The following is a 27,434-nucleotide window of genomic DNA, read 5'->3' as shown; positions in this document are numbered from 1 at the left end:
CAACATTTTTCATGAGGACTGACAAGATGGGTCTTTGCTTAATGTATATGGTGTATGCGTCAAATAAAAAAACAACAAACCCACAAAAAAACACGAGAGACATTTACATATGATTCACATTTGTATTTACCAAAAAATCAATATTTTACGTACTCTAACCCTAATTTAGTGCCACTTTCTGCATTTTCTTGTCACATTTCATAGTCGCAGTGGACCAATTCCTGAAGTGTTTTTGAATGACAATAAGGAGACTAATGTAAATTTTGACAAAATAATTTTTCAGAAATATTAATATTTTGAACAATAATAATCGTTTCTTAGTATTTTCAATTGAAATTCACACAATGAACTTTACGTTGAGGTCCAATTTATCTGACCTCATAAAGCGAAGATAGGCAAAACTATTTCAAACGGCGAAAATTGAGGAAACAGTTTTTCTTCCAAATGTATGTAAACTTTTTGCCCCACCTGTATGTACCACAATCAACATTTAGCCAGACTGAAGAGGCGAAGCAAAACAACTGCAGGCAATTCTGAAGACTTACCCAAGGCTGTGTAAAATGTAAAATTGACCGGGTCACTCTCACCCTGGTCGTTGACGGCGTACAGCTGCAGGGCGTAGGTTGCGTTGGGTCGAAGGTCATGAAGACTGCAAATCTGCCTGACTTTATTGGGGTCCGGATAGATGATTTCCTCCAACATGTTTGCCTCATCATCCAGGGAAAACACCTTTTTGCGATCCCTAGTGGACTGGAAATTGCGAAGAGAAGAAACAATGCTTAGAAATGGATGCTGACAAAGTACCAAGCAGGGCTAGAGAGGGCGCAATTTTCCTAGCAACGCAAGATCTTTGCGCAGAACTGCACTTAGGTGGTTCACAACGACTATGAAATGCACGCATCATGACCGCATCGCTACCAAAACAAAAATAAGGAATACTCCCTGTCAACTGGATCTTTTCAATCGATGACGGGGGTGTTCGAGCTTCAGGTTAGAAGCCGTTTTAGTTCAAATTTGATCAGTCGTTTGTATGGCCACCTTTTAAGCACAATAATTTACAGCTATTTCCCGGGTTCCTGGTGCAGTTCAACCCACAGTTATGGAAACAGAATGGCGTCATACACTTCGTCATGCAGGACCTCGTGTTGCACCTCTGCACATCTTTATTGGGAATAGGCACACTCTAAAGACAACTACCAGTGCCGAGCGATGGAGTGTTGGATTACTGGGGAATCAGACCCTAGGGCAAGGATTCACCGCTGGCTATTAACAGCTGTTTTCACGACTAGATACAGAGGAAACCTCTGTCATGAAAATGATTGCGCGAGACCGGTGAGACTGTGAACGCAGCAACAGATCTAGTCGACAAGAAAATAAAAGTGTTGATGGGATGCAATTAGAACTGTCATTAAGGACGTAATCCTCTGCTGCATGAAAAGGAAGCAACTAACTGATGGATGAACTATATAGTTTGCGCTTCATTTCACACGTGATTTCCAGATCGCACCTTCGTCACTCTTCGTCTTTTTGAAGTTTTGTAGACACAAAGGGGCTGCGCTATTTAAATTGGTTAAATTTTGAGTGAACGTAAATGATTTTATCTGCAGAGCTGTTCATAGAGAGTATTGCGACACGTATGTGAGTTGTCTGAACCAAGATAGTGGATTGGGCACATGGACAGTTAGCAATTTTGTCTACAAGATCTACGGTGGGCCTTATACTCTCTATTATACAGTTCTGGTTTCCCGAACCAAACAGCACCCTTGTATTGTGTCCACCATATCTCGAATAGGCTAATGCTTACCTGCCTCCACCAGCCTCGGTACATGACTTTGTAGTAATTGACCGGGATGGTCCCTGGGTGGTTAGGAGGTTGGTTGCTCGGTTGTAGCCATGTCAACTTGAAGGTGTGCTTTCGTGTGCCCACGGAATCACTAATGATGGTTGGGGATAACGGCTTCCCTGTGTGGCAAAGGTCACAATTAGCCTTTTGCGAGTTAACTTTGACCCAAATCTGGTACACTGAGTTCTTTAAATTCACGTGAACATAACAACCTTAATTCTCCATACTAAAACCATTGTTGTTTATACCTCGTGACTCGGGCAAGCTTGTGCTTACTTACATAGATACCCAGGATAACTGCGGAACCAACCAACGGTGGAAGATGCTTATTTCAGTTGCTTCGAGTCCAGAAAATAGTACTGTGTAGCTAACGTTCCAATGACACGTACTCTGTATGAAGGTCAATAACTTAACCTTAAAGGAATTTGGTCTTCAAGCATAGACCGATGTGACCGTCAGGTTGTCAATACGAATCTACTGTATGTTATCGCCAAATTATGCTGTACACTGTGCACTTCCCGAGCAGGCTATAGTCTGGTTCCCGACTTGATGAATCGGACAAAATATGTAATTGTGAGACTTACCATTCAGAGTGATGTTCGCCTGTGCTGTACCCAACAGGTTGGTTGCTTCACACGTGTACACGCCGTAGTGGTGCGGCTCGATACTCACAATAACCAAGCTGCCAACAATAATGAATATTTTGTCAATGTGTTATTCACAAACATCTCCTCATTGGATGTGCACGTGTAATTACGTAAGCAGCACGATGTCAAGTATAACCGTGATGAACTTGAAAAGCGTTTGATTTAACAGTGCCAATTCACAACCGAACGTAAAAGGGGGTAGGCCTATATCTTTTCCAGGAGATCTAAACTCGAATAGGGTTGAATTATTGAAGGGATAAAAAAGTTGGTAAATATTTTTAAAATTACGTGCAGGTCTAGCACTGAAGGGCTTGTTTGGAATATCTACTCAGACCCCGGAAACTGCATTTTGTTTCTTCCAACTAGTGTAGTTGGGTTAACGAGCGGGCTTCTCAGTCCTACACCGATGGAGAAATCATCTTTTGCCTCCCCCGTGCTCCCTTTGCGGTCCAGAGGAAGGACATTCTCCGGAGACGTCGGATTAAAGTGGTCATTAGATGAATCATCCTGGTTTAATGTTGCCGTCACGCAACCGACACAACTAATCTGTGTGGATGGGAAAAACAGAGCCCGGGTTCGCGCTGTTAAACCGCGCAAAATTGCAACAGCCCGGCTAACGTTCAAATTAACAAGCGTAAAGTCTTTCAATGATAAAACCTAACAATCCAGTTGCGGACAGGAAATTTTTTTGTCTTGAGTAAGAATGGTATCTTTTGACTCATGAGTTTTTGAACTTTGATTATTTCACAACCTTTAGACTGCTCTGTAGAAGTCCCTCAGAATACGTAATTGGGCAAACATTCCCAAAGTAGACAGGGTGAATAATTGTGGTACAGAGGTACCCTTACAAACCGATGTGGAGCAAAAAATGAAATTAAAACCAAATAAAAACAAAACAGGTGAACTCAAGAAAGTTAAGTGTGAGGACCTTCAGTTCCGCCGGGCACTGGCAACTGCGTAAGCCAGTCTACCTTTTTTTCTGCCAAATTGGCGGTCCATTACAACTTCTGTATGAAAATCTCTGTATCAAAGCAGCAAGGCCCAGGTTGGACAGGAGCTGGACTGCCTTATATCGAGGATGCGTAGGGTTTAAGTCTTCGTAATCTATTGTCATCTCAATTGGCAACAGCGTTTCAGCACTATGAGCCGAAATCAGCCTGGTTTACCCTACGACGAATTTTGACACGCATCTCCTTCTCCGGCTTGCAAAAGAAAAAATATTTCGAACGAAAACATTAGCTATTGTTGCTAATGTACCCTATTTAGTCCTCTGACTAAATTTGTTTTATCTAAATAAGAAGATGCTGTTAAAATCAACAAAGACAATTTCAGACTTTATTTTGATTATGTACTTGGACATTAGTTCTGAATATGTACAATCACTCTATGGAAACAATGGAGCAAACAGCAGGTTAACATTAGCCAAAGGAGGCGGGGATGGTGCACCACTATTAAAAGATTGTTTCGAAGTGTGGGTGTCAATTTCTAAAGGGCAGCGTTCTTGTACTCGTTATTTACAACTGGTTGCAAGATTAATTAATTGGCTGAAAGACCTATCATCCTAACTCATAAAAATTTCAAATCTTGCTCATCTCACGAGCCTTGAGCCCCAGGTGCGTCGCCGGACCAGCCGACCCCGTACGCCGAAAGAACTGGAACGTGTGATTAAATACGTGACTGCGCCATCTCTGCGCTCCTTTTGAGCGAGCTATTACGAGAGTGTAGGTTTTGCAGGTGAACCTAAGCAGATCTTGATAGATCGAAAAAGCATATTTATATTGCCAACGAATGAAATCCAGTGTCTGTTTTGGCGACGTGACTGTGCACCTGTTTGACTAGAGATGGGCTACAAACTTTGTTTACCGGCAAAGTTACTTGAAAAAGAGCCGGTGACAATGATTGGAAGATTTTTTTCTTTGCTTGCTCGGGGGTTATTGCAGGATCTTTTTTGTGGGGAAGTGGCCACGGACTGCCGATTCTCGTTCCTATCCGGTTCGTAAGTGACTTCGTCACAAAGGCAGTCGGGCCACGATTTGCAGGCTCTCATTGGACAATCGCTGAACTTGCGCGTTAACTTCCGGTTCCATGGTTCCACGTAAACGGCGATCGATGCATGTGATTCTATGTGCGGTGCACGTGTGCATTGGGCGTGATTAAACTGAAGTGACTTTACACTTACGAACCGGATGCCAAAACACATATATTTGTTCATACTTAAGTGAATGTGAAAACGATGCAAGTTTGTCTTTACGAATCTAATAGTTAATTTTTCGAATGCGCAACTGTAACTACCTTAAGATCCACCAAGAAATCCGGTTGTATTGGTATATCCCACTACCCCGAAAAGAAGAAAAAAAATACAGCGCCGCCACCGGCTCTACAACATCTCAGAGACAGGAGATTTTGAGATGCTTGATTGCGACAAGCACAGTGACAACGGTCCAACGTGACCAGCTCACTTATTGTTAGCCTCACGTTTTAGTTGATATGCAAATCCTCAAAATAGCGCAAACAATCGTGGAAAGATCACGTGGGACCACTTTGTTTGCCGTCACCTAGCATCTAAAACGTATCCCCTTACGGATAGGAGAAAAAAAAATCAACCTGAACGAAATTAACACTCTGTCTGTAATGGTTGCTGCAAATATGCAGGGAGGGGGCGGGACACTGCAGAGGTCCGTAATGGCAGTGTACGGACATAGACAGGTAAGGGAGGAGTGCACTTTGCAATCGCCATTGTTTGATGCAGACGGTTCTTTCTACATTTATTCACAGGAGAAATACAGACCAAACAAATCGTATATCAGGAATCTGAAAGGGGGTAAGGGATACGTGGGTAGGGAAATGCTTGGTTGGTAGCAAAGAAAAGTATTGTTTTAATGCTAGAAAATGTGTCATTTATGCCCATTCGCCCAGTCCAATCCAAAAACAGACCTGACCATTGTTCTCATACAATGGTGAAATAGGGACACTCTGGTGTTGTTGTTGTTGTTTACTAAATCCAAAACTTCACATATTTGCTCTGACCTTTTCCACGAATATGGATCTGGTGTCGAAACAGATACTAGTTATTACTGTAAGATAATAACTTTATTGTCCCCATTGACCCCTCCACGAGTTGTGACGACTTGGCAACATCAATTACCTTCCCTTCACAAACACGTGTGTCAAAAACAAATGAGGTAAATGAGGCGTCGTATGTTCGTACACTACAATAACTACGGTGTATCCACAACACCAGTCATGAATGTGCCTAGTGGGTCAATTCAGTACCATAGTTTCGTGGTTTGCTGCGTCTTTGGGAGGATGGAACAATGACACTACGACATAGACGGTGGTACGTTTTAAGGTAGAAGTTAGCATATGTAGACATTCATGCATTCATGCGGGCGTACTGGCTGGTGCGAGCATGCGCTTTAGGAGACGTGGGGTCATTTTGAACGACACATCAACAATCATACTTTGAAAGACTACTTGCCTAGACGTATCAACATCACAACTTATGTGGATCCTTGGTTAGTAAGCACACGACACGGTAGGAGAGGAGAAAATATACAAAATGTTTCTGATAAGACGAAGATTAAGCTGAACAACGTACTAACTGCTCGTGGCCAACCTCAGGAACTTGTCGTTGAGCCTCTTGGATGTGTACCTAAGTGATGCACTAACTTCCACAAGATAGAGTCATGCAACTGTGCAGTATTGTTTTCATATGTATTTGTTTTAACCCCCCTTCAAATGTGAAAACTGCAAAATGCCCCCTTTTGAAAATGCTTGAATCTTGCTTTTCAAACTGTTATCCTGTGAGGAAATCAGTAAAGTTGGGTTCACAAGCGACTTAAGAAGGAGCTTTTCTAGCTTGTTCAATCCCACTGCCAAAAAAATAAATAAATAAATGTGCAGGTGTCCATAAAATGGATCAATTTTAGTGCAGACAGAATGTCTTGATTTAACCCTCATACTTCCAGCTAGCAGGTTTACATAAACAGTGCAAATCAAAGTAAAACAAATTCAAAGAATTCCTTGCATTGTTAGTAAGACAATGACCATTTAACACATCCACACAATATCAGCACAGGCCACGGAGGGTTCTGGCTGTAGTCACAGACGACGTTTCGAAAACCCCGTCTTTGCATTTTGCTGGCTGGATGAAAGCTGAAATGAACATCGGACTTTGGTAGTGTACGTAGCCGTGAAATCACCAACACAAACGATTGCAGCGGAATTTGGGCGGTAATGCAAACAGCAGCATTCATTCCTGCCCGTATATAATTGTGAAGAGGGAATGAAAGCCCTTGCCAAAGAGATTAAAATGGAGATTGGCACTGAACATACATCCTTTTGCAGCTATCACTGGCAACGGGCCCGTGAGTATACGAATATACGAAGATATTTCTGGGACAACAAAAGCCAACATGAAACCACTCTTGGCTGCGAAACCAAAATGCAGCAGCAGATTCGGCTGGCGAGGAGGCAAAGATGCAAACATTTTACCAACACTTTATCCTATGGCAGAAGTTAATTTGAAGCCGTGTCCGAATTGCCTGGCTGCAGCTAGAAATCACACACAAGTCTATGGTTGTGGCCGCAGCCAGTTTCCATAAAGTTGTGTGCAATTTCAAGCCGCAGCCAAGTGATTCGGACAACTTAACAACCTGGACCCGATTTCACGGCGTTGCTTACTGTTAAGCATTTTTGCTAACCACAGTACAAAGATTTGTCACCAAATGAAGTAACTTTATCCTCTCAGTAAAGGCCTTTTGCCGCGCTTACTGCTTACGGTTTCCATACGATGAGCCTCTGCTAGCGTATAATTGTGTGCTTAGCAGTGCCATGAAATTTGGCCTTGGTTGACACATGCATTATGTGAAAACATCAACTTTTTAAAGCTTTTTGTTATGACAACTATGTCACAAATTGGTATAAGACCACACCCTTAAAACACCCTAGTTCATGTGGATTGATTTTCCTAGTTATCCAAAATTGACTAGTATACAGATTCAGTCAAACACCCAGGCTTAAATTGGCAAATCATGCTTTCTGACAAGATTCTTATTTGATGCCTTTTGAAATATCAATGAGCTGACTAAAAAATCTAGTCAGGTAGACTAATTTCCAGTTGCACCCAGCTGTCCCTATTACTGACTTCTAGTTAAATGTAACTGATTAGAGTACAAGTTTTGTCAACCTTTAGTCACATTTGGTACTCAACAACGAAAAAAAAACCACCGGGAGAAGTTTTAGTCAATTAGGGTTACAAAAGGGTAGATCCACTGGTCTGGTAAACATATTAGACGGTCTAGTATCAGAATCGTCAATGGAAACCAAAAATACCGGGGACCCGCAAACCCGGAACAACGCAAGCGCAATAGGGGACTGTTATGCACTGTGCCGGCATTGAGATTTCGATGTATTGTGTTCACTTCAATACACTTCACTCTAAAGAGCGTTGTATTTTTCCCCTGACAATCTTACAGCCAGCGGCGGTGAGGTGGCAGGATCCAACCCGGGATACTAGCTGTTTCGTGCCCTTGTTGAAACTTGGTTCGAAAAGACTTTTTCTGGGGGGGGTACATAAGTGAAGTTTACATGAAATCCATCATGGCGAGGCTTTAGTGTTGTTATTTATATTTCACCCCCTTACACACGTCGGCCAACGTACAATGAGCACGTTAAAGAGATAACGAACGCCTCTTTTAGGGTGAAAGTGTCTCACGAGGGTGCCGTAAAAATCATCGGGTTACAACGTCCCTGGATGGTAAGAGCCGGACATGAGCTACGTTTGCCCTTCCTAAATTACAAACCATCCCCAATCAGGAAGAATTCGCAATCCCTACATTGACTGCTGCTGCCGGTTGGTAATCCTTGAGGACGGCGGTACCAGCACGCCGTCTTTCCTCCATGTGAATGTGACCCGCGGCGAGGCATCAGCCCTGCAAATCATTTTCACATATCTGCCCACAGCCTTGCGGATTTCGACGTCTGTCTGATACAAACGGATCTCTGGCATGTCTGAAGATGCAAACGGAAAACGAAATTCATTTGTTGGCCGTTAGACTGCGAATATGGCCTGGTTTCATGTTGGACAAAAACAGAATCATTCAGGCTCGCCAAAAACTTCAAGCACATATATTCGAAGGCTTTAGGTTAATCTGACATTCTCAGCTGCGTTTGTTCTGCGCACGCTGGGACATTGGATTCATAAACCTAAGATGTCCAAACAATGCAGGAAGGGAGGATATTTTGTGGACTTAGCTGCGCCCACAGCACGTTTTTCCCTCTCTGAAAAAGAGGTTGCGAGGCATTGTAGGTTAGGGTTATCAGTCGCAAAATTGAGGATAGTCAAGGAAATCATTACAAAAATCCGTTATAGCTTAAAACAGCTTGCACAGATCAAGAAAAACAATGAGTAGTTTTCTTAAATGGACGGAAACAGAACAAACGGTAATTTACTGTCCTTGGTGGTAAACCTATTGCCCTCGATGGTAAGAGCCTGTGGTTATTCTGTTGAACAATGTTACACTGTAACAAACACAATGCCCCTTCCCCGATGGCCGAGCCATGGAGGAAGGGCATCATCGAGCACTTTGATGTGCCAGAGTTGTTACTTCTGTGTCCTTCCTCCGTGGTATAGCAAAGCACGACCGTGTCTTGTCCTCCGTGCGCAAACGTGTTACGCAAGTACACACAGAGACAGACACAGGGGAGACACATCCAATCTAAGAAAGTGGTTTTCAGGAACTTCAACTCACAGTTGACTTTGATGGTAACGAAACGGACATCTGGGACGTCATTGAGGCCGTTGTCAGCTTCGCATCTGTAATCGCCATCCTGGGTGCGGTTGATACCGTCAATGCGCAACGTTGTGTAACCCATTCGCTCGCCCGTTGGACCAATCCACGTCAGCCTAGGCATGTAATACAGAGTTACACTTAAACCCCAGGGCTCACTAATTTTACTGCCTACAAATACGTGCCACCGAAGGACACTGGTAACTATCACCGACATCTAGACGAATACAGACATTAAAATAGGCACAAAACCCTTGAGAATATTGGGAAGGCACGTGAGCCTTTTTTTTACTAGCATGCGGCAAACGTTGATGCAAACGCAGGACTGAACGGCCCCATTCAGTTGCAAATTGTTTTTCTTATTGTCACAAAGTAAGAAATAACCTGAAAAATGGACAATTTTTCGATATACAGGGCGTCCCAGAAAGAACCGAACCCTGCGGAATGGAGTTAAAAATGCCCAAACCATGTGATATGATTATAATGTATAAGTAAAAGAAGTATTCTTTCTAATGATATCTTGATGGTATCCCTCCCGTCATGCATGACTGAACACTGTTGTCTTGAAAATGGGGCATCCGAACTCAGTTGTAACACTTTGGATAAACCAGTGAATGAGGTTGTCTTCATGGTTTAGGCATATCAACCCCTTTCCTCAGGGTTTTTTTTTTTCTAGGGCACCCTGTAGATTTTTTCCTGCCATTTCATACGTTTGATTTAAAAGGCATCGTTTTAAAGCATATTTTTGTTTATTTTCATACCAATGGCACAAAAATATTTGACAAAACGTTTGATAACTGTGTTTCCCCGCTTTCAGGAAGTGACGCAAGTCACCTCGTGAGTGGGGCAAATAGGCAGCGCAATGTTCTGTACGAAACAGGATGCGAGTTTATGCATGCATGAGAACGATGTTGAACATAAACACCTGCGTAAGTATCTAAATATTACATAATGTATGGTGAAGTTCATAAGGGAGTCCGAACCTCCAGACAGAGTCGTTGAACACCTTATCGGCCACAGTTCTACCAGATTTGTTGCTTGTATGTTTTTGCAAAGTGACAAAAACAGTGTGATATGTTATAAAAAAAGACCCCCAGGTGGTGCTGTTTTCACGAATCAAAAAAAAATATATTAACGAGTAACTATCAGAACCAGTTTTCTGCAACTGAGTGTGTATTGGCATTTTAATACTCGCAGATGTCATGAATGTGCACAACATTCCCGAATCCCTAACAACAAAGTACCCGAAAATGTGTCGTGAAATAGGGGAATATTTGAAACGCATTTATCATGTTCGAATGTCTGTTTTGCCTGACATGGGGTTTTTGTGACCTTGCAAAAACACTGACGATTAATACCTGTCCGCTAATTGTCCTTTTTTTCTGCGACGTCATTTTGCGCTCATATCTTAACACGCATGCATGATGCCTTGCAAGTGCGTTACATGCATGTACGTGGTGTCAACACTTGGCTGATGCATTAAAGTGCTACGGGCCTACCACACCCGTATTTGATAAATAAAGCACTTCAAATATCGTTCATACATTGATGTTGTCGAAAATTATCCGAAGAAGAAAGTACTTTAGTGCCTGACTTATGTGTATAGAACACGCGAATCGCCTGCCGTGCATGCCTTTGATGTCAAAACGTATGTAGCTTATAAAGCACTTTATGTGCATGACATATACATGTACCTGTATCCGACGTCAACACTTGTTCAGGTTTTAAAGTACTTTAAGTGCCTGGCATACATTTATATGAGGTCAAACCTTATCTGATGAATAAAGTATATTTGTAGTACCTTATATACGTGTATCTGACGTCCAAATTTATCCCGTTAATACATGTCGTAAAGCATATGGTATACCTGACGTCAAAACGTATCTAATTCATACAACACTTCGAGTACCTGACATTGACATCTATCTGACGTCAAAATTAACTCGAGCGATGAATAAAGCACTTCAAATTCCGGGCATCTATTTACAAGATGTCAACACGTATCTGATGAATATAGCACTTTTCGGTGCCTGCCATGCATGTATTCTCTCCCACGAGTCAGGCATTTGTTTCTGGATGGTACGCAGCTGTTTATCGTCCAAGAGACTTTTTTCTCCCGCCCAGAGAAACTGCTCAGATTCCTTTATATAATATCAATTTCAGAGATGTATGATAAAGCTCACTCTCTCTGCATGTTGTAGGAGAGGAACTTCCATCAAGTTATTCACGAAATGATACATTTCCATGTCAAAAAAAATAAATGACTCAATATGAAATTATGTAAATGAATATTCGAATATGAGGTCTTTAAATACAATATAACGTAACAATTTTTAATACGCGTTTATATGTCTTCCCGAAGTGACTAGCAGTTTTACAATGTTATAAGAAAACAAAGATTTGCCGGTGGTGCTGTTTTTATGAAGTAAACAAAAGTTTTATCTACGAATTACTTTTTATTATAAAACAAAGTTTCTGTAACTGGGTTTATGTTTTCCAAAAACTAAACAATAGAAATGAGGAAAAACAAAAAGGAAAAAGACAAGTAGAATCCATGGCCTTGATGTTGGGTACATGCACTCAAATAGAATTTCATAATTTTGCAAAACATTAAGAAGTTTTTCCCTTTTTATTTCCTATATTTTCACCACTGAATATTAGATTTCGCTAATGAATGGCCTAATCTTCGATAACAAATCAAATTACATCCGATCAAGCAATCATCTGCGCAGCCCGACTACTATGTTTTTCCCCGAATACGACAGCCGACTGGGATGGTTGCTTATTCAACACCACCCGAGATTTTTAAACGCATAAGCAGTGATCTACCAGGGGCCATTTCCACAACCCTCCCCCCTCGAGGTAACTTACCCCGCTGCCGGGATGCCCTCGCCAATGCATTTCAGCTCCACGATGTCGGACTCGTTAAAAACGAACATACGCTTCTTGTTTTCCGCGACTGTGGGCGACACCTGCTGGACGTCCTTTACAGTTGCAACGGCTTTGCGGGTAGAGATGAATAAAAAAAAAAGTTTCAAAAAGAAGACGTAATGGAAGACTTTGAGACCGTTGGTGGCGGCAAACAGACCAATCCTTTTCCACAATTGTGCACGTGCTCAGAACTACCGCGAATGCCCTGAACTGCGTGCGCACGCGCAGAACTGGTCGAGTTGACTGCCGCCACAAATTTAAGCTTCTCAAAGCCCCCATTGAGGGAAACACCTCAACGTGGTGAAGAACCTCACAGCTTGAGCTTCTTTACAAGGTCTGCATCGAAGCTCTTAAAACGTCAGCGCGCAGATTAAAACAGTGTCTGAAGTTATTTGACAAAATAAAAAAATGCTTTGGAAAGATGTAGATTTTTTTAATTGCTGCACTGGTATTTCAGTTCAGTGTGATCTATTTATTCAGGGTCACCTCTTTTGTTGACAATTTGGGTTCTACATCAGTCATCAGGAAAAACCAAATATCGAAATATGACAGCGTGTACGCTTGGGTGTTCCTACTCTGAAAGAATGTGTACGTGACATACCTTTGGCGAATATCCGGGTCTGGTTTTATAGGGGGGGGGTCAGTCGCACTAAAGTGTCTCCATTAATTTGAGACTGGTTGTCTACGTCTTATTACGTCAGTATAGGAATTAGGCTGCCTGCCTGATCACGTATCAGAACTTTCAGTCAGACTAGTAAACTGCATGTAATTTTAGTTACCGAATGTCTCTGCGAGTTGCATGCGTGTACGTTTTGCTTAGAGAGAGAATACATCTATGAATGGCGATCAGTGGATTTGGTCGGTAGGGGGTTGATCTGTGTGCCGTGGCGCAGTAAATCTCGGTACGATTAAAGGAAAGGGGGCGAAGAGTACTTTGGTTTGCTGAGGGTGAGTAGAAAGCCGTGTGGAGTGTAGGCGTGCCAGCTCTCCATGCGGTCAGTATTGATGGACTCGTTTAGTGGATAGGGTGTTATTAGGGTATCAGTGTTATGTTGGATGGACGTATGATATCCTAGGGCTAGGGCCACGGGGCTTTATATTCGAGACCTTTAAGGCCATCACAAGATACCACATGGACAGCACCAGACATCAACTGACATCAACAGCACCAGACATCAACTGACATCAACAGCACCAGACATCAACTGACATCAACAGCACCAGACATCAACTGACATCAACAGCACCAGACATCAACTGACCTTTAGTTTGAATTCGTGGCCTAGGGCATTTCATTTACTTGCTACGAATGCATTCCTCTGTCTATGTCCAACGTGTTATACGCACATTGTCTTGTGCCAGGCTTTGTGATGGTTTCTACTGCATCAAACATTGACGGTTAAAAAAGGACTTACAAACAATCTGGAGACTGACATTCCACGATATGGGAGGCTTCGTGTTGACAATACAGGCGTACGTCCCGTTATCAGCTCGGGTCAGTCGCTCGATGCGCAGGTGGAACGTGCGATTGTTGTCCGTTTCAATTTTGTATTTGCTATCAGAATGGAACATCGCATCTCCCACGAAGATGACGTCTAGTGAGTGATACAAATATAAACAGCTTAATTTACATGTACATGTGAACCTTTTTAAGGCGATCCCCAAGGACAACCCCCAACACCAAGCAATTCTAGCTACGTCGCTGTGGGCCTATCGTTTTGAATGGGGCGCTAACTTGCCCTCCTTCCTTCCTTTCCCCTTCCATTGTCACTCTTGCCGGCAGCACCGCGATCACTGCCAAGTAAAATAACTAATGAGGGCTTGGCCAGAGCTATTTAGGGACAGAGTTCCGGCATGGGTGTGTCACTTGCTCGAACCGTGGACTTTGCAGCACTTCACGTGGACAAATTAGCGCACAATGGCTCAATGCCATTGTACTGCTGTACTGCGCACACAACGAGAAGCCATTTTGGTCCCAAGGTCTGACGTTGGCGCTATTTACAACTCAAGGTTTGACACAAAGTAACCAGAGTAAAGCTAGAGGTGTTGGGCCTGTTCTTGAACGCTACGCCAAGTTTGCGCAAGAACAGGGCCACATGATGTTCCACATAAACGCGCACACTTTTCGGGATCACACGTGCGTGGGCGTCTGCAAAGTTCGAAGTTGTTCGAGCTTAATGGTGCAATTGTACGTGTCCCACGTCGACTCTACTTCTACTTACGATCTCTATGGTTTGGCCACCAACTGCTATTAACGAAGTCTGCGCCAATGATAACAAACATCAGCGACTGCAACAGCTTTTATTTATTTTTTTTTTTTACAATTGTTGCACATGTCCTGCTGAAATGCAAAGCTGACTGGTTAACGCGTGGTCCCCTCCATTATAGCATGCTGTAACCTTCATCCCGTGCGTTATTCGTGCGTGCTTTTGTATGCTGGTCTGATTTTTAAACAGTGCGCGCACGTTTGACCTCAATCACGTCATTTGTGATAAGTGCGATTGACATGGGGCGGGGCTTTTGGATCAGCCTCATGAAGTTGCAACGACAGTGTCTATACGTGGGCCCTCACCCGCATGCGGTCCTGTCCTCATCCAGGACACATCTCTGTCTCCCTTGTTCTCTACCGTGCACCTCAGAACCGCTGTGTCACCGACGAATTTGGACAGAAGAGTATGCGCATCGATGCTGTTGAACCAAGGCATGCCGGGAGCTGTCGATGAATGAATGTGGCGAGGTGTTATGTAAGAATAAGATTGAAACTCACAAAAGTGCGGGCAGAATCAGTGAATTTCACAACATGGTGAAGTTATAACTTGTTTGACTAACTAAAATGAAAATTAAATATTATGGCAAGGGTGTCATTTTGAAGAGAAATCCTAGTGTTTACCAAAACGTGTTCAATTAAGGACAGCTGAAGTAATTCACCGAGTGAAATGCATTTTCCACGAGATTTAGTTTTTCGTTTATCATTATTGGTAATGTACCAGGAGACATGCATTGCATTATGGCGTTGATGTATAATTTTAAGGGTTGATTTTGTGATATCAATTGTGAGATACAACAAACAATAAGTGGGAAATACCAAGTGAAGGTGGGTGAAAAGTACATTTGTTCACGTCATGCAGAAAAAGAATGTGACCGTGACGGTTAATCGTTGGCGAGTTCATGCACATGATTAGTTGGAAGTACGTACTGTGAGTAACATGGCAGTAAGCTGAAACACGTGGTTAATTAAGATGTTAAGCTTCTTGCGTAAGCTGGGAATCGTTTCAATTGGTGTGCAAGCGTCATCGAATAAGTACAAGTAGTTATACTCTGAACTTGTGTTGCCGGTGACTTTGACGAAATGCCATGCTCAATGGTTTCCATGCAATTTACAGCATGTGTAACCTTACAGAGGCATCCATGCAAATATACGTTTTGTTTCTCTAGTAAGGGTGCCTCCTTGGATGTGTAGGCTTATTCAAGGATAAATACATAAATTAAGGCACCGTAGAAATGACATGTATCATTCTATTGCCAGGATTGATGAGAGATGACAAAAAGAGGGCGTCTGAGTACGTTAAAAAAGGGTTGCTCAGAGTTGCAGACTAGGAAGCCGACGGACGTAAAGATTGAGAGAAATGAATCTTAAATGGACCCTGCGTGGGAGCATTTTGTTGGGTACGTTAGGCCAACCTCGTCCCCAGGTGTTACTTTGTTCTTTGCATAGTTTCCAGTTGTAAGCGCCTACAGTTCATAAATATCCCTTCGTTTTAAATCGACACTGTGTTAGCAAACCAATAAATTCATATCTTGTTCTTGTTCGTTGTAAAGGTTTGTTTTGTGTTTAACGCACGTTGTGAATGCCTACGTCCTCTCCACTTACCCAGCAATCCTTTATTTATCACATGTTTTTCATATTGATACCATCAGATTGCCAAATGGCACATAAGCCCTAACACGAACTAGTCTGAAAAATCACGTTTTTAGTAAAATCGCGCATCCCGCATACCGAATAGAACGTTACTTGTATTGCGCAGCTATAAGCACCAGACTATTCCTCAATAACACAAGTGGGTAATGTTTTGGAAATGCAACTGATCTGTTATTAGGCTGGAGAGCAATAGCGTTGGGGAGCACAACTCAACACCTTGGGAACGAGGTTGCGGCGTTGTGTGCCCAAAGGATCCACTGTATGACCGCTTAAATCTAAACGTTAAAGGGTAGCTGTAATCAATTTGTTTTAACACAACTTCAAATGCACCGGTGTATCCCAGTTAACCACAGTGTTAACTTTCGTTTCGCTATTTCAAAGGGTAGTTTACTCCCTTTTTGTTTTTTTTTAAAGATGAGTATTTCCATATTCATGAGCAAAACGGAGGTGTTATGCCAGGAAGAACCCCTCAATATTACTTTATTTTTACACAAAAAAAACTGCATTTCGGTAGAATATGCTGGACTAAATCTTTGGAAGTGTTTTCATGAAGCAAAGGCGGGGTTCCTAATTTTGAATGGAAAACCTATACACTGAACCATATCTTCTCTGGATGACACCACAGCAACAGCGCCTTCAGTTGCCAATGAAAGCATAGATAATTTGAAGTGTTCAGAAAGCGCACTAACTTTTCAATGCATTTAGCCAAATAGGAACATAAAAGAGCATTCATACATTGAAAAAAAGTACAGAGTTGCAAAAACAGTGTCTTTAAAAAAATCAATGCAGCTACACTTTAACCTACACGACATTTTACCTTCCGGTAAACACGAATCCTCAAATTGGATTAGTTGATCCATGTCATCAAATAGTGTGTGATACCCATACGGCTATGGACTGGCTATTGGGTCACTACTGCCCGTTTATGCCCTTTTGACGAAGAGAAATAGGAACCCCTTCTGGTCTCTCACGGGCCCGAGAGGGTATAATCGTGCATTAGAGACTGAATTATGGACTAAAAAAGAGGACCGGAAAAGATGACATCGAAATAAGTATTTTCTCTGGCTCCTGTTTTTGTACTCCATCAATGCTTCATTAATTTCATCTTGGACTGGGTTTTGTAATAAACGACTGCAGTGAAGGCAAGAGCATATGGTATGAGACGAGGAGAGAAGTTTGCAAATACTATTTTGTTGTGTCAATGATGAGAAGAGCATGTGTGATTTAAAGCGCCCTGCTTTGCTCAGACCTCCCCAAAAATAGTTAGGAAAATGGTTAAAAACTTACCGCTTGGACGGGTATATTTCCAAAAGGGCAACAAATAATCTCTGGCATACAAGGTGAGAGGAGGATTACTCCGGCCTGACAAAAGGTTTCATGCACATAACGTCAGTAAGGCATGCGGGAGGAGAAACACGTGGGATTAAAAACAGTCATCACATTCAGATCATGCTGCAATCAAATTGTAAAACAAATGCAGTGTGGTGTAACGGGTTTGTTCAACCATAATCTAGAACACCCACAGGTTAGTAACTAAAAGCTGAAATTCGCCATCTGGGAATACTCCACTAATGCACTCTTTGCATTGGACAATACAAACAGTTCAAAAAGACATGGCATCACATGGACAGATGTCTGCTCACAAATTCGACGTAGGCAATCGTTTGCTTGCCTTTTCTCGTGGTTTCTTAACGAGGTAACTTCTCCAATCTTAATGTACTGGGTGTCCCAAAAAAGAGATAAAAAGTACTGTAATGGCAAAAGGGTACTGAAATCGGCACTGTGACAAGTTTGCATATTATTTTGATTAATTAACAAGGCTCAACCATGCAAGTGTGCGGAATACCAAATGTCTTTGCTCAGGAACACATTCTTGAAAACATGAAATGTACCTAAATCAATCTAACCTGCCTTGGTTTCACTTCTTACCTCATAAGTTTACTGTGATGTGCCCTCCACATGGCTACCATTACTGGCGATACCATCTGATATCTTCGTAACATGTCCCTTACTGCTCGTCTAACGTTTGTTATTCGAAATATGCAACTAGTCAGGGTACTAATTTCAGTACCCTAAACACCGGTCTAGTATGTTCACTCATCTGTCTCAATAACATCAAAAGCTTAATACCATTGCAGAGAGGGCTTCTGCCCTTTCTAGAGAAATATTACTCTTTCCCATATTTGAAGTAGTTTTGCCATTATAGTAATTTTTATCTCGGTATATTTTTTTTATGTGGACACCCTGTATAAAATTGTCTTTATAGTAGCACGGGGCAATACGTCTGTCTACGGTCGACACGTGTGCGTTGAATATGCAAACATCACAACGACAAACTACTCACGAAATTTTACATATCTTTAACCTTGGCGTCTCTCCTTCTGCACAATTTCGTGAAAGATATCAACTGCCCCCAGTACCCTAACAGGATGATTGGAACGAGTGGACAATCGGAGTAAGTGTGATGGTCTCAGGGAAGATGCTTCACGTCTTTGCAACCAAGTGTAAGGCTTGCACGCGAACGTGATAACCAACTGAGTCTAGTTCCTTGACTTTCATAATTAGGGAAATCAATGGTGTAATTAGTGTAGATCAACCTCGTACCCATGAGTACGATAATGCTGCATCGTGTTGGTTCCCACCGAGTGCCTTGCGCGATATCAAAAACTGGTATTGTCCGATATACATATCTGACTATTTTGAAGATTAACTGCAACTGATGTAACTACAATAGTTGCCTTACCGACGGATACGGTACTTTCTATCAAAAGAAACAAAGCATCTTCAGAAAAAACAAAACGATCAAAGAACGGAGCCAAACGATCAAAGGACAAAAGAAACGAACTAAGTAAAAGCGAACGTTGAGGGCAGCAATTGATTGTTCTTGTAAGTTTACGAACAGCTCGATTTATTGTTCGTGGGTTGACCACTCGAACGCCGTGTCCTTCAGGGGTTAATGTTTGAATGACTAGGCTGACTTGTATTCTGTTTAAAAAATAACATTCTTTTGTGTGGTAGAGAAAATTACTAATGTTAACTTTGCCAAACGTCCCGTTGTCTCCGGCTTTGTAAACCGTCTCGCTATTTTTTCCCGTCTGTTCAACAATCCAAATCTCACGAGTTTTCCCGTGTGTCTGTGTAAAACCCTTGTGTGTGATCCTGTTACGAGAACAGTGTTCTTGAGTCGCCGTGTTGTCGCCGTTTGAGCGCAAGAACAAGAAAGCCGTGTCAAGAACAGGCCACCCGAATGCGACAAATGACATATTAAATCCGATCTCAAATCCAGTTAGGCAAAGAAATCATAGGTCATTGTTGCCATGCAGGGCTTCGCCTACTTCCAGTTGCACGGACACTGGCATGTCCTAGGCCTACATTAGGCATCGTTCTTATGGTTGTTCCAGTGCTGCCAGTCATACTGATGTAACAGGTAGTGACATTTGGCTTAACGGAACTGGGCCCACGCCTCGTGGTCCTGGCATCTAAACTGGCCTAGTGGGAGGCCTACTGGTAAGCCGAAGCCTACCGTCAGTGACGTCTGAGGCGGTAACGCATCCATCACTCTGTCAAGAGCAATGAGTATTCGGTTTGCCGTCTCCTCGGTTATCATGACAAAATATTTTTTGTTACTATAGATAACTAAGCCCACCAAAAGTAACGACCTTTGACTTCTCTGACAAACTGGATTTGAGATCGGATTTACGCGCGCTGTCATACCGTCAGCAATTGCTGCCCTCAATGTTCACTTTCACTTAGTTCGTTTCTTTTTGTCCTTTTATCGTTTGGCTTTGTCCTTCGATTATTTGGCTCCGTCCTTTGATCGTTTTGTTTAATCCTTCGATCATTTGGCTTCGTCCTTTGATCGTTAAGTTTTACCTGGAGATCCTTTGCTTTGTTCTTTGATCGTTTGGTTTTGTGCTTTTATTATTTTTTCTGTCCTTTTATCGTTGACTTTTGCCCTTTAATCTTTTTCCTTTTTTTTTTCTGACCGATTGAGGTTTCATCGTTTGTTTCGCAAATGCAGTTCTCAAAGCCGGATTTAGAGCTCGACTTTATTTTTCTGTGCTTCGTTTTTAATTTACCTTTTTATTTTCTCGATGCCCTTTAATTATGCGGTTTTTATTTTGCTTGTTTTTAACTTTTGAGCTATGTTTTTCTTTTGGATCATTCGTTTAGAAGAATTATTAATTTTGCCCGTGATGGCGCCTCATACGTCAAGATTTCTATGTGCTAAAAATAAAGGATTAAGTCCAAACAGGGAGTGCTAGTCTAGCCTAGGTCTAGTCTTCGCCAATTGTGAATGCGTGTTGTACACGACCTTATAGCGATAACAGCTCTGCGCAAATGCCATTATTGACGACGCCAGCATTTTCAAAGTCAGCAGCATTTCCGAAGTGTGTTAATGTTAGCTTTCCTTCAACATCGTTCCCATGCAAACAGTGCCAGTGCATCCAGACTAAACATGCCCAGGGGTGACGGACCTAATATTTCTCACTCCCATAAATTAAGCAAATGTTTGACTAATCTGGCCAGCTTGCCTCAGGCAGCTGTAAACGACGTTACCCCTAAAAACCATTAATTAATCTGCACCACCAACAAGCTCGTCTTCCGGATTTCAGTAGATAAGCTACATATTAAGGTTAGTGGGAAGATCGCATAACGGACTCTACATTCACACAAACGATTTAATCATTAGAAAAAAGGTCTATAGTTTTACCAGGGAATGCATAAAAGTGTAATTGGTTGGCAGTGGTTTTGGGACTTAATGTGAAAATGTGTACATATCTCCCACACAAACTTTTACTTTGTGGCGTGAGTCTGTGCTATCAGGCAAACAGTTGTCCGTTTAATATGAATGATGCTAACTAGAATGACGTCATCTTCTAATTGACTCTTGACCCTACGCTCAAAGAAAAAAATCGTTCTACCCTCGCTACATATTAGAGCACGACTTAGAGCTTGCACATTCACATAATTACATGTATGTTTGAAAACAAAAACGTACACTGGGCCGCATTTGGGGCAATGTGAGAATCTGGACCATTGCATTTAGCAGCACTAAGAGCAAATAGTTTGTGACTTTGGGTTTCAGTGGTCTGAGATTCAGCCATTGTGTTTGAAAAAACCCCACGCACAAAATAATAAAAACTTTGCTGGCTCAACAGCGACAGAATAACGCAGCTATAAACCTTTCCACTAAAAAAAACAAAATCACAATTATGCACGCATGAGCAGAAATGGCTTTGGTTGCCAGAGCCATTGAAAATGTATCATTTTCTCTCAGGTCAATTTGCTTTGTTTATTTTTTTCTTCAGAAAATCCTATTAAAGCGTTCTTGCTATTAGTTTCTAATATAAGCGGGCTTTTTCCTGCTTAATCCCGTGTGCACAGGAAAAATCACGATTGTCAAGTCTTTTTACAGAGCAATAAATAGAAAGGTCTATTGTCATTTGCTCTCGGTGTTCAGCCTCCTCTTCTTTTAGCGTACTTGGTAATCATGAGCAAAATAGCGGAGTAATCAGCACAAAATGGGTACCAGTCGACGCTCATCGGGGGAGGAGGTTGGATCTCCAAATGCAGCAGTCCAGAGACATCCATTACCGCGGCACTACAGACATTGATCTCTTCTCACTCAAGTCATAATCCAAAACGAAGAAGAAGAAATTAAATTTTGCCCATGAAAGACAACATGCGTGATTGCTACTGACAAATGCCTGTCAAAATGCTCGGGTTAGTATGTTATATGAGGCAAGCGGGCTCGTCGGCTTTTAACCAGCTGGGAAGCAAGCAGGGGAAAACAAATTGATGTTAATTATTGTTAGTAAACACGAGCACACAGCAATGGTGGATGTTAGTAGCACACACACAAAGGTGGAAGGAACTGCCTCCGTAGTTGTTCCCATTCCAGGGGGAGGGATGGAGTGAGGCGTCATACCTATTGTGGTCGTCGACTTTCTGATCTTTCTCATGCATTTCCAAAACTTCTCGGGTACTTCCGAGATTCCAAGGCAGTGCAGAGAATTCTTGGTTTCTGGAACAGTCGTCGACCCAACCCCGATCACACTTCTGGCTATTCTTTCGGCTGCGTGGCCGGGAGGTAGCGTGTAAGCACAAACATGACAACACCAAGAAGGTTTTTATTTTTATGAGGCTGATTTCCGAATCATTAATTCTTTATTGCTATTGAGTGCTTAACCGATTAGCTACCACTGTCTAAAGGTCTAGATTTTAGTATCTTTTTCATATTTGTTTTCAACCCAGCAAATCATTTATTTTTAAACCCTGTGCAGGGCTACTTCCTACACGGACACGAAAGGTGGAGTTCACCCTGTCCTGTTGGATCAACACGCAATGACTGCAAACCGGGTAACTTGTTTCGGCACGGAGTAGGCGCAGAAAAGTGTCAGAATGTAATCCTCATGACTGGCTGCCAAACGGCGTACTATGCATTCGGTGAACACCCAACAGGGGCTGCCTGTAAGCCCCCCCCCCCAAAAAAAAGTCGGTCTCTGGTCAGCGCGCGCGTCAATTGTTTTCCCATTTTTTCTTAAAACTTTCAAAACAGCGCCCTCTATCTCTGCACTGCCTGAATGTTCGCGAGTACACTGATTCCCGGCAACAAGTCCACAAGTGAGAAGGGCACTTTGTTCACCGAACCAGACTAATTCGTGGGTAGCTCTAGATCTGTTACGACTGCGTGATGTTGATGTCGAACACAAACAGTAGACCATGGGTAGGCAGTTGCAGCCAGCTGATCAACAACAATGGCGGCATGAGGTGCGACGCGCTACTACTAGCCTTTGCTCTTATGCAACTCATTTCCGTGTCCGTTGCCAGTCTTAAAAAGACAACTTCACCCCAACCCCCCCAAAATGCATCGCTGCATCAATTCTAGAACTTTGGTCTGATCAGAGACCGAGTATGGGGGGGGGGCTAACTGCAAATTCGTGGACGCGTGCAGAGGGTCTGAGCAAGTGTATGATGTTCCAGAAAATATCCCACAGAAGCCAGCCTACAAGGTGCGGCCACTTAGGGTCATGCCTCTCAGGAAATGACGTGGAAAGGGGGCCAGTGATTCCTAGAATAAGGGTGCTCCTACATTCGTGAGCACAAGATTGTAGGCAGAGACTTGATGGGACCATGCACTGCAAAATACCACGCTGTCATTCTTGCTCGAGCCCACACTAACCATTGGGTTAGTGGGACATTAATAAAGCATTAGGAAGCACGGGCCAAAGTCGCCTTGGTTAAAATTGTTAATGCAACGATCAAGAACCAGAGTTAGCCAGCTGTGAAGGAAAAACAAAACTCATGTTAGTTGGTTAGAAAAAAAAACAAACAAATAAAAAACAAACAAAAAACAGAGAGCAAAACATTAGTACTCGAAGATGACGCAGCAAGATGACGTGACGCCAAGATGGCTTATCACTGTTTCAGACTCAGTTTCGTTCCAGAGGGTGTATTCCTACCTCCCTGTGACGCGGCAGTCGACAACAGACACCGCTTAAAGTCCCTGACGAAAAGAGGGCTGTTCTGTGTTCGTTTGGCGCAGGCCTGTGACTGTTCCGTTTCTATGATGGCGGTAGATCCAACGACGAACATATCGTGCCTGGGCTGCTGATGGTCTACGGAGGGCGAAAGCGTCAAAGCGTTCTTTTAGAACACTACATCGACCACCGCAATCTAGATGGCGCTTGTGAGATATGTATTTTATATTTTCATACCCTCACAGCGTGAGGACTTGAAACAGCTGAACAATAGCAGCAACTGAATACACAGGAGACTGACCTTAACCTCCTCTGGTAAATAAAATAAATCCCAGAGCATATCACTTCTACCGAAGATAAACCCGTATTGTAAACAATGTTACATCCACAAATAGTACACGTACATACTTCCGGAACCTTCTCATCCAGAAGGTCCATTTTGTTGTCAATTTCGCATTCATTTTGTTAACAAGTTGATTTGATAGAGAAACCCTGAAATTGCCATTTGTAAGTACATTTTTGTAATGTGCAAGGATTGCAAACTTAAAAGCACACGTAACTCGGGAACACGTCATCGTTAGCTTGGTCCAATAGTTTTTGACAATTGCAATCGGGAGCATTTTAACCTGTTTGTTTTGTGCAAAGTGTCGTTTGGTTACTAGCTATCCACATTTCTAATTTAACCTAACAAGGTGCATTATCTTATTCTCAACTCAAGTATGTATTGTACACTCCCTTACAGGATTCGTCCACTGTGTAAAACAATATAACTCGGGCAGAGTTACGTTTTCTGTAAAAATCATCATAGTAGGTAACACAATGGCCCGTCTTTAATTTAGTTAACGTAGGGCTGTTGAGAGTTAATATTCCGGACCACTGTTGAACAGATGGTGTTCATGTCTGCATTTGTGTTTTGAATGTTTGTTGAGTCACCAGTACAAAAAAAAAAAAAAATCGCCTGACGAGGGCACGTGCAAAGCAGAAGGACGCCATGTTATTAGAGGAATCATAACCATGCAGTGCATCCACTGTCTAAGTCTTCATTTTGCCCCTCATGCCTTCACGTTAGTTTGGTTAGCCTGTCTGAACAAGAAAAACCACACTCGGGTTAGTTGGCTCACGATCCCGGCCATGCTGGTGTGTAATGCAATGCTCCGGAGGGCACATCGACATGACGTCACATCAAAGACAAAGCGTCACTGTTTCGGCCATTCCGCTTCCAGTGGGCTGAAATGTCCTACCTCCCTTTGTGGCGGTGGTGGTACTCGTTTCCATGCACAGTTTATAGTGTCTGAGGTTTATTTTGACGCAGGGCTGCGACTGCTCCGTTTCTATGATGGTTGTGGGCCCCAAGACGATTACAGTTTCTCTGGGTTTGTCTTCTATGGAGTGCAAAAGCGTCAAGGTGTTGGATTTCAAAAGAAATACATATGATATGAAAAAGTAGATATAACACAGCTCTTCAGAAAACGTTGAAAGTGAAAGACATAAACCATAGACTACTGGTAATTCTCCAGGTGTAAGAGTATAAAAAAATTATAGTCAACTCTGGTAACATTTGAACTGGAATTTATTTTGGAGGCGCATATATTTTGACAGAGCCAAGGTCTTGTTTGTTACCGTAAACCACAACTTGCTCTGTTTAGGAGGAAATAATGATGTACCAAAAAAATAATAATCGTCTGGGACTTACCTTTACAGTGTGCACAGGACGACTGAATCACAAAGTTGGCTATTTTTGTGATATTTATCAGACATTATCAAAGCTGAAGAGAATTAACATCTATGCAAGATAGGCCTCATGCCATGCTCAGTTTGTAAATAAATAAAAAGTACATGTACTTGTTAAATTAGCTTTGCTACCAAGCGTCCAGAAATCTGAAGTGATTCATCAAAATATTTTAAGAGTACATTTTACTGTTAAGTGTGTTTGGTTCTGTATCTGTTTCTGTTCGAGTAATACACCAAACAAAGCAACGGCACACTGGGGAATTAAAATGCCTCTTAGCAGGACGTATATCATCTGCATATATTTTTTATATAGATCATAACACTGTCGTTGGAGATAGCAAGATGAAGGTTATCAAATGAAACGATATTTTTCTTTGCTGATCTTAAAACAACATCTAGTGCGCACAGTTGGTCTAAACGCCCCTCGAACGTGTAATTCTGAACCTCACTTTCCCGCTTCAAAAGTCCGTAAACCCCCGCAGCCGCGCGGTTGTGCTTTCGTTTCCACGTCAACCTCGAAATAAGGCGCGCACCCTCTCACACTTCGCTTCATTTAAAATTTATTGGTAATAAATTGACCTACTGAGTCGTTCCCAGGGGGAGGGGATGCGCTGTGGTTTAACTAGCCATTCCGGTCCACGCAGTTTGACTACAGTAATGGCTTGTGAGTCTGTGTGTTGGAATCTGTGTGTTTTTAGGCATTCGGAATTATAAGATTGAAAAGTGCTACGGTCGGGTGTTTGAGAAATTCCAGAAAAATCGCCAAATCCTAACCTCTAGTATTACAAATTTTAGGGAAATTCCACGGCACAATACGCGCAAAGACTAAATGGTGAACAATGAAGATTAACTAGTTTATCGCTCAATGGTAACAAATATATTTTCACCAGCCCCCCCCAACTAACTTCAGGGGCAACTGCAACCATTAGCAGCAGCGTGGCAGAGTGGTCATGGAGTTTGCATCATCAACTGCAGCGAAGGATGTTCATATCTAGTGTTCGTTCAAAGAAAAGGTCTCCTAACAATCAAACACTGCTACATCCCTGCCGTAACGAGCACTTAAGACTAATTTAAATCATGCGATGTGTTTACTTAACACAGGGCAAAACTTGTCCTTCTGTCCACTGGGTGTCGATCCACTACTGCACGTTTCGTACACGCACTGATTAGTATTTATATTTCACTGCACACTCCAGATCTATCTTATAAATAAGCCAGCAAATATGCAACCTATATATGAAAAGAGAGGAAAAATCGACTGTTGTCGAGATATATATTCTGAAGAATGATTAAGAGCCCGGGAATTTATACCGTGTCTATTATAAGACCGCTTACATATCACTGCGCATGGTGACGCACAGAACACTGTTAATTATGAACGGAAGTAAGAGGCGCTGCCCTTAGCATGCTGATGCACCCCCGCAACAATGAAGCATTAGGCTACAGTAAACGGCAAATGATGCATGTGCCAACAAGCGTGACCAGCCATCCTCTTACTCCTCTGTTGTTTGTCAATCTTCTCAAGGTTTGCACAGCATCGTGGGAAGGGATAGCGAGCATGATCATCATCCGAGACAGGAGATGAGTGGGCAGAGAAACCGCTGACGGGTAGCTCGAGCAATTACATAAACAATCAAGCATGATCATTGTTTTACCTATCTGTTGTTAAAGACCTCTCAGAAGTTTTCAAAGCCTCGTGGGTAGGGATACCAAGCAAAACTACGACCACCAGTCCGACGTAAAAAGAAGAGTGATCATCTTTAAAATAACGACAAGCCGCTGTCATCAATCCTGTCTCTGCAGCCAATTTCCAAAAAACTTTATGCAACAGCGCAATACCACTAACGCCACATTTGATTGCGTTTGCTGCGCAACAAATTAAAAGCGATTTCAAGAAACGTTTGCACTGCGTAAGTCCGCAACTTCCGCACCAAATTATGACCTCATTTACGCACTCATTTTAGGCTGGTTGTGACAAACAATGCGAACTCGAATGAATTTACTAACTGGCTGTGTTCGATTAAGGCTCATCATTGCTGAACTTAGCAAGACTTAAACAAGAAATCGTTTAAAAACTTAAATTTTAAT

At 42.3% G+C, this 27,434-nt stretch overlaps 1 protein-coding gene across 15 annotated transcripts in view; it reads right to left on the bottom strand.

The window, feature by feature from the left end:
• The window catches only part of LOC110978113 (limbic system-associated membrane protein-like), a 53,408-nt gene that overhangs the window by 8,321 nt on the left and 17,653 nt on the right, over positions 1–27,434 (bottom strand). For 5 of the 15 annotated variants that reach the window (XM_087142378.1, XM_087142374.1, XM_087142373.1 and 2 more), the window contains 11 exons: positions 24,857–24,997; positions 23,598–23,753; positions 14,785–14,925; positions 13,628–13,807; positions 12,153–12,282; positions 9,243–9,397; positions 8,328–8,502; positions 5,969–6,001; positions 2,428–2,525; positions 1,805–1,962; positions 546–750 (listed from right to left, as the gene is read on the bottom strand). In XM_087142378.1, coding sequence (XP_086998504.1) covers positions 546–750; positions 1,805–1,962; positions 2,428–2,525; positions 5,969–6,001; positions 8,328–8,502; positions 9,243–9,397; positions 12,153–12,282; positions 13,628–13,807; positions 14,785–14,925; positions 23,598–23,753; positions 24,857–24,997 — 1,572 coding nt within the window. Of the gene's footprint in view, positions 1–545; positions 751–1,804; positions 1,963–2,427; positions 2,526–5,968; positions 6,002–8,327; positions 8,503–9,242; positions 9,398–12,152; positions 12,283–13,627; positions 13,808–14,784; positions 14,926–17,418; positions 17,494–22,063; positions 22,211–23,597; positions 23,754–24,856; positions 24,998–27,434 lie in introns of all 15 variants that reach the window. The other 10 variants (XM_087142379.1, XM_087142380.1, XM_022232835.2 and 7 more) reach the window with 7 other exon arrangements.

The sequence above is a fragment of the Acanthaster planci genome, linkage group LG10 (genome assembly GCF_054643075.1).
Source record: "Acanthaster planci isolate LZ-2023a linkage group LG10, COTS_SCS, whole genome shotgun sequence".
NCBI classification, from domain to species: domain Eukaryota; kingdom Metazoa; phylum Echinodermata; class Asteroidea; order Valvatida; family Acanthasteridae; genus Acanthaster; species Acanthaster planci.
The sequence above is the reverse complement of the archived record's forward strand: the minus strand, read 5'-3'. Positions and strand labels throughout refer to the sequence as shown.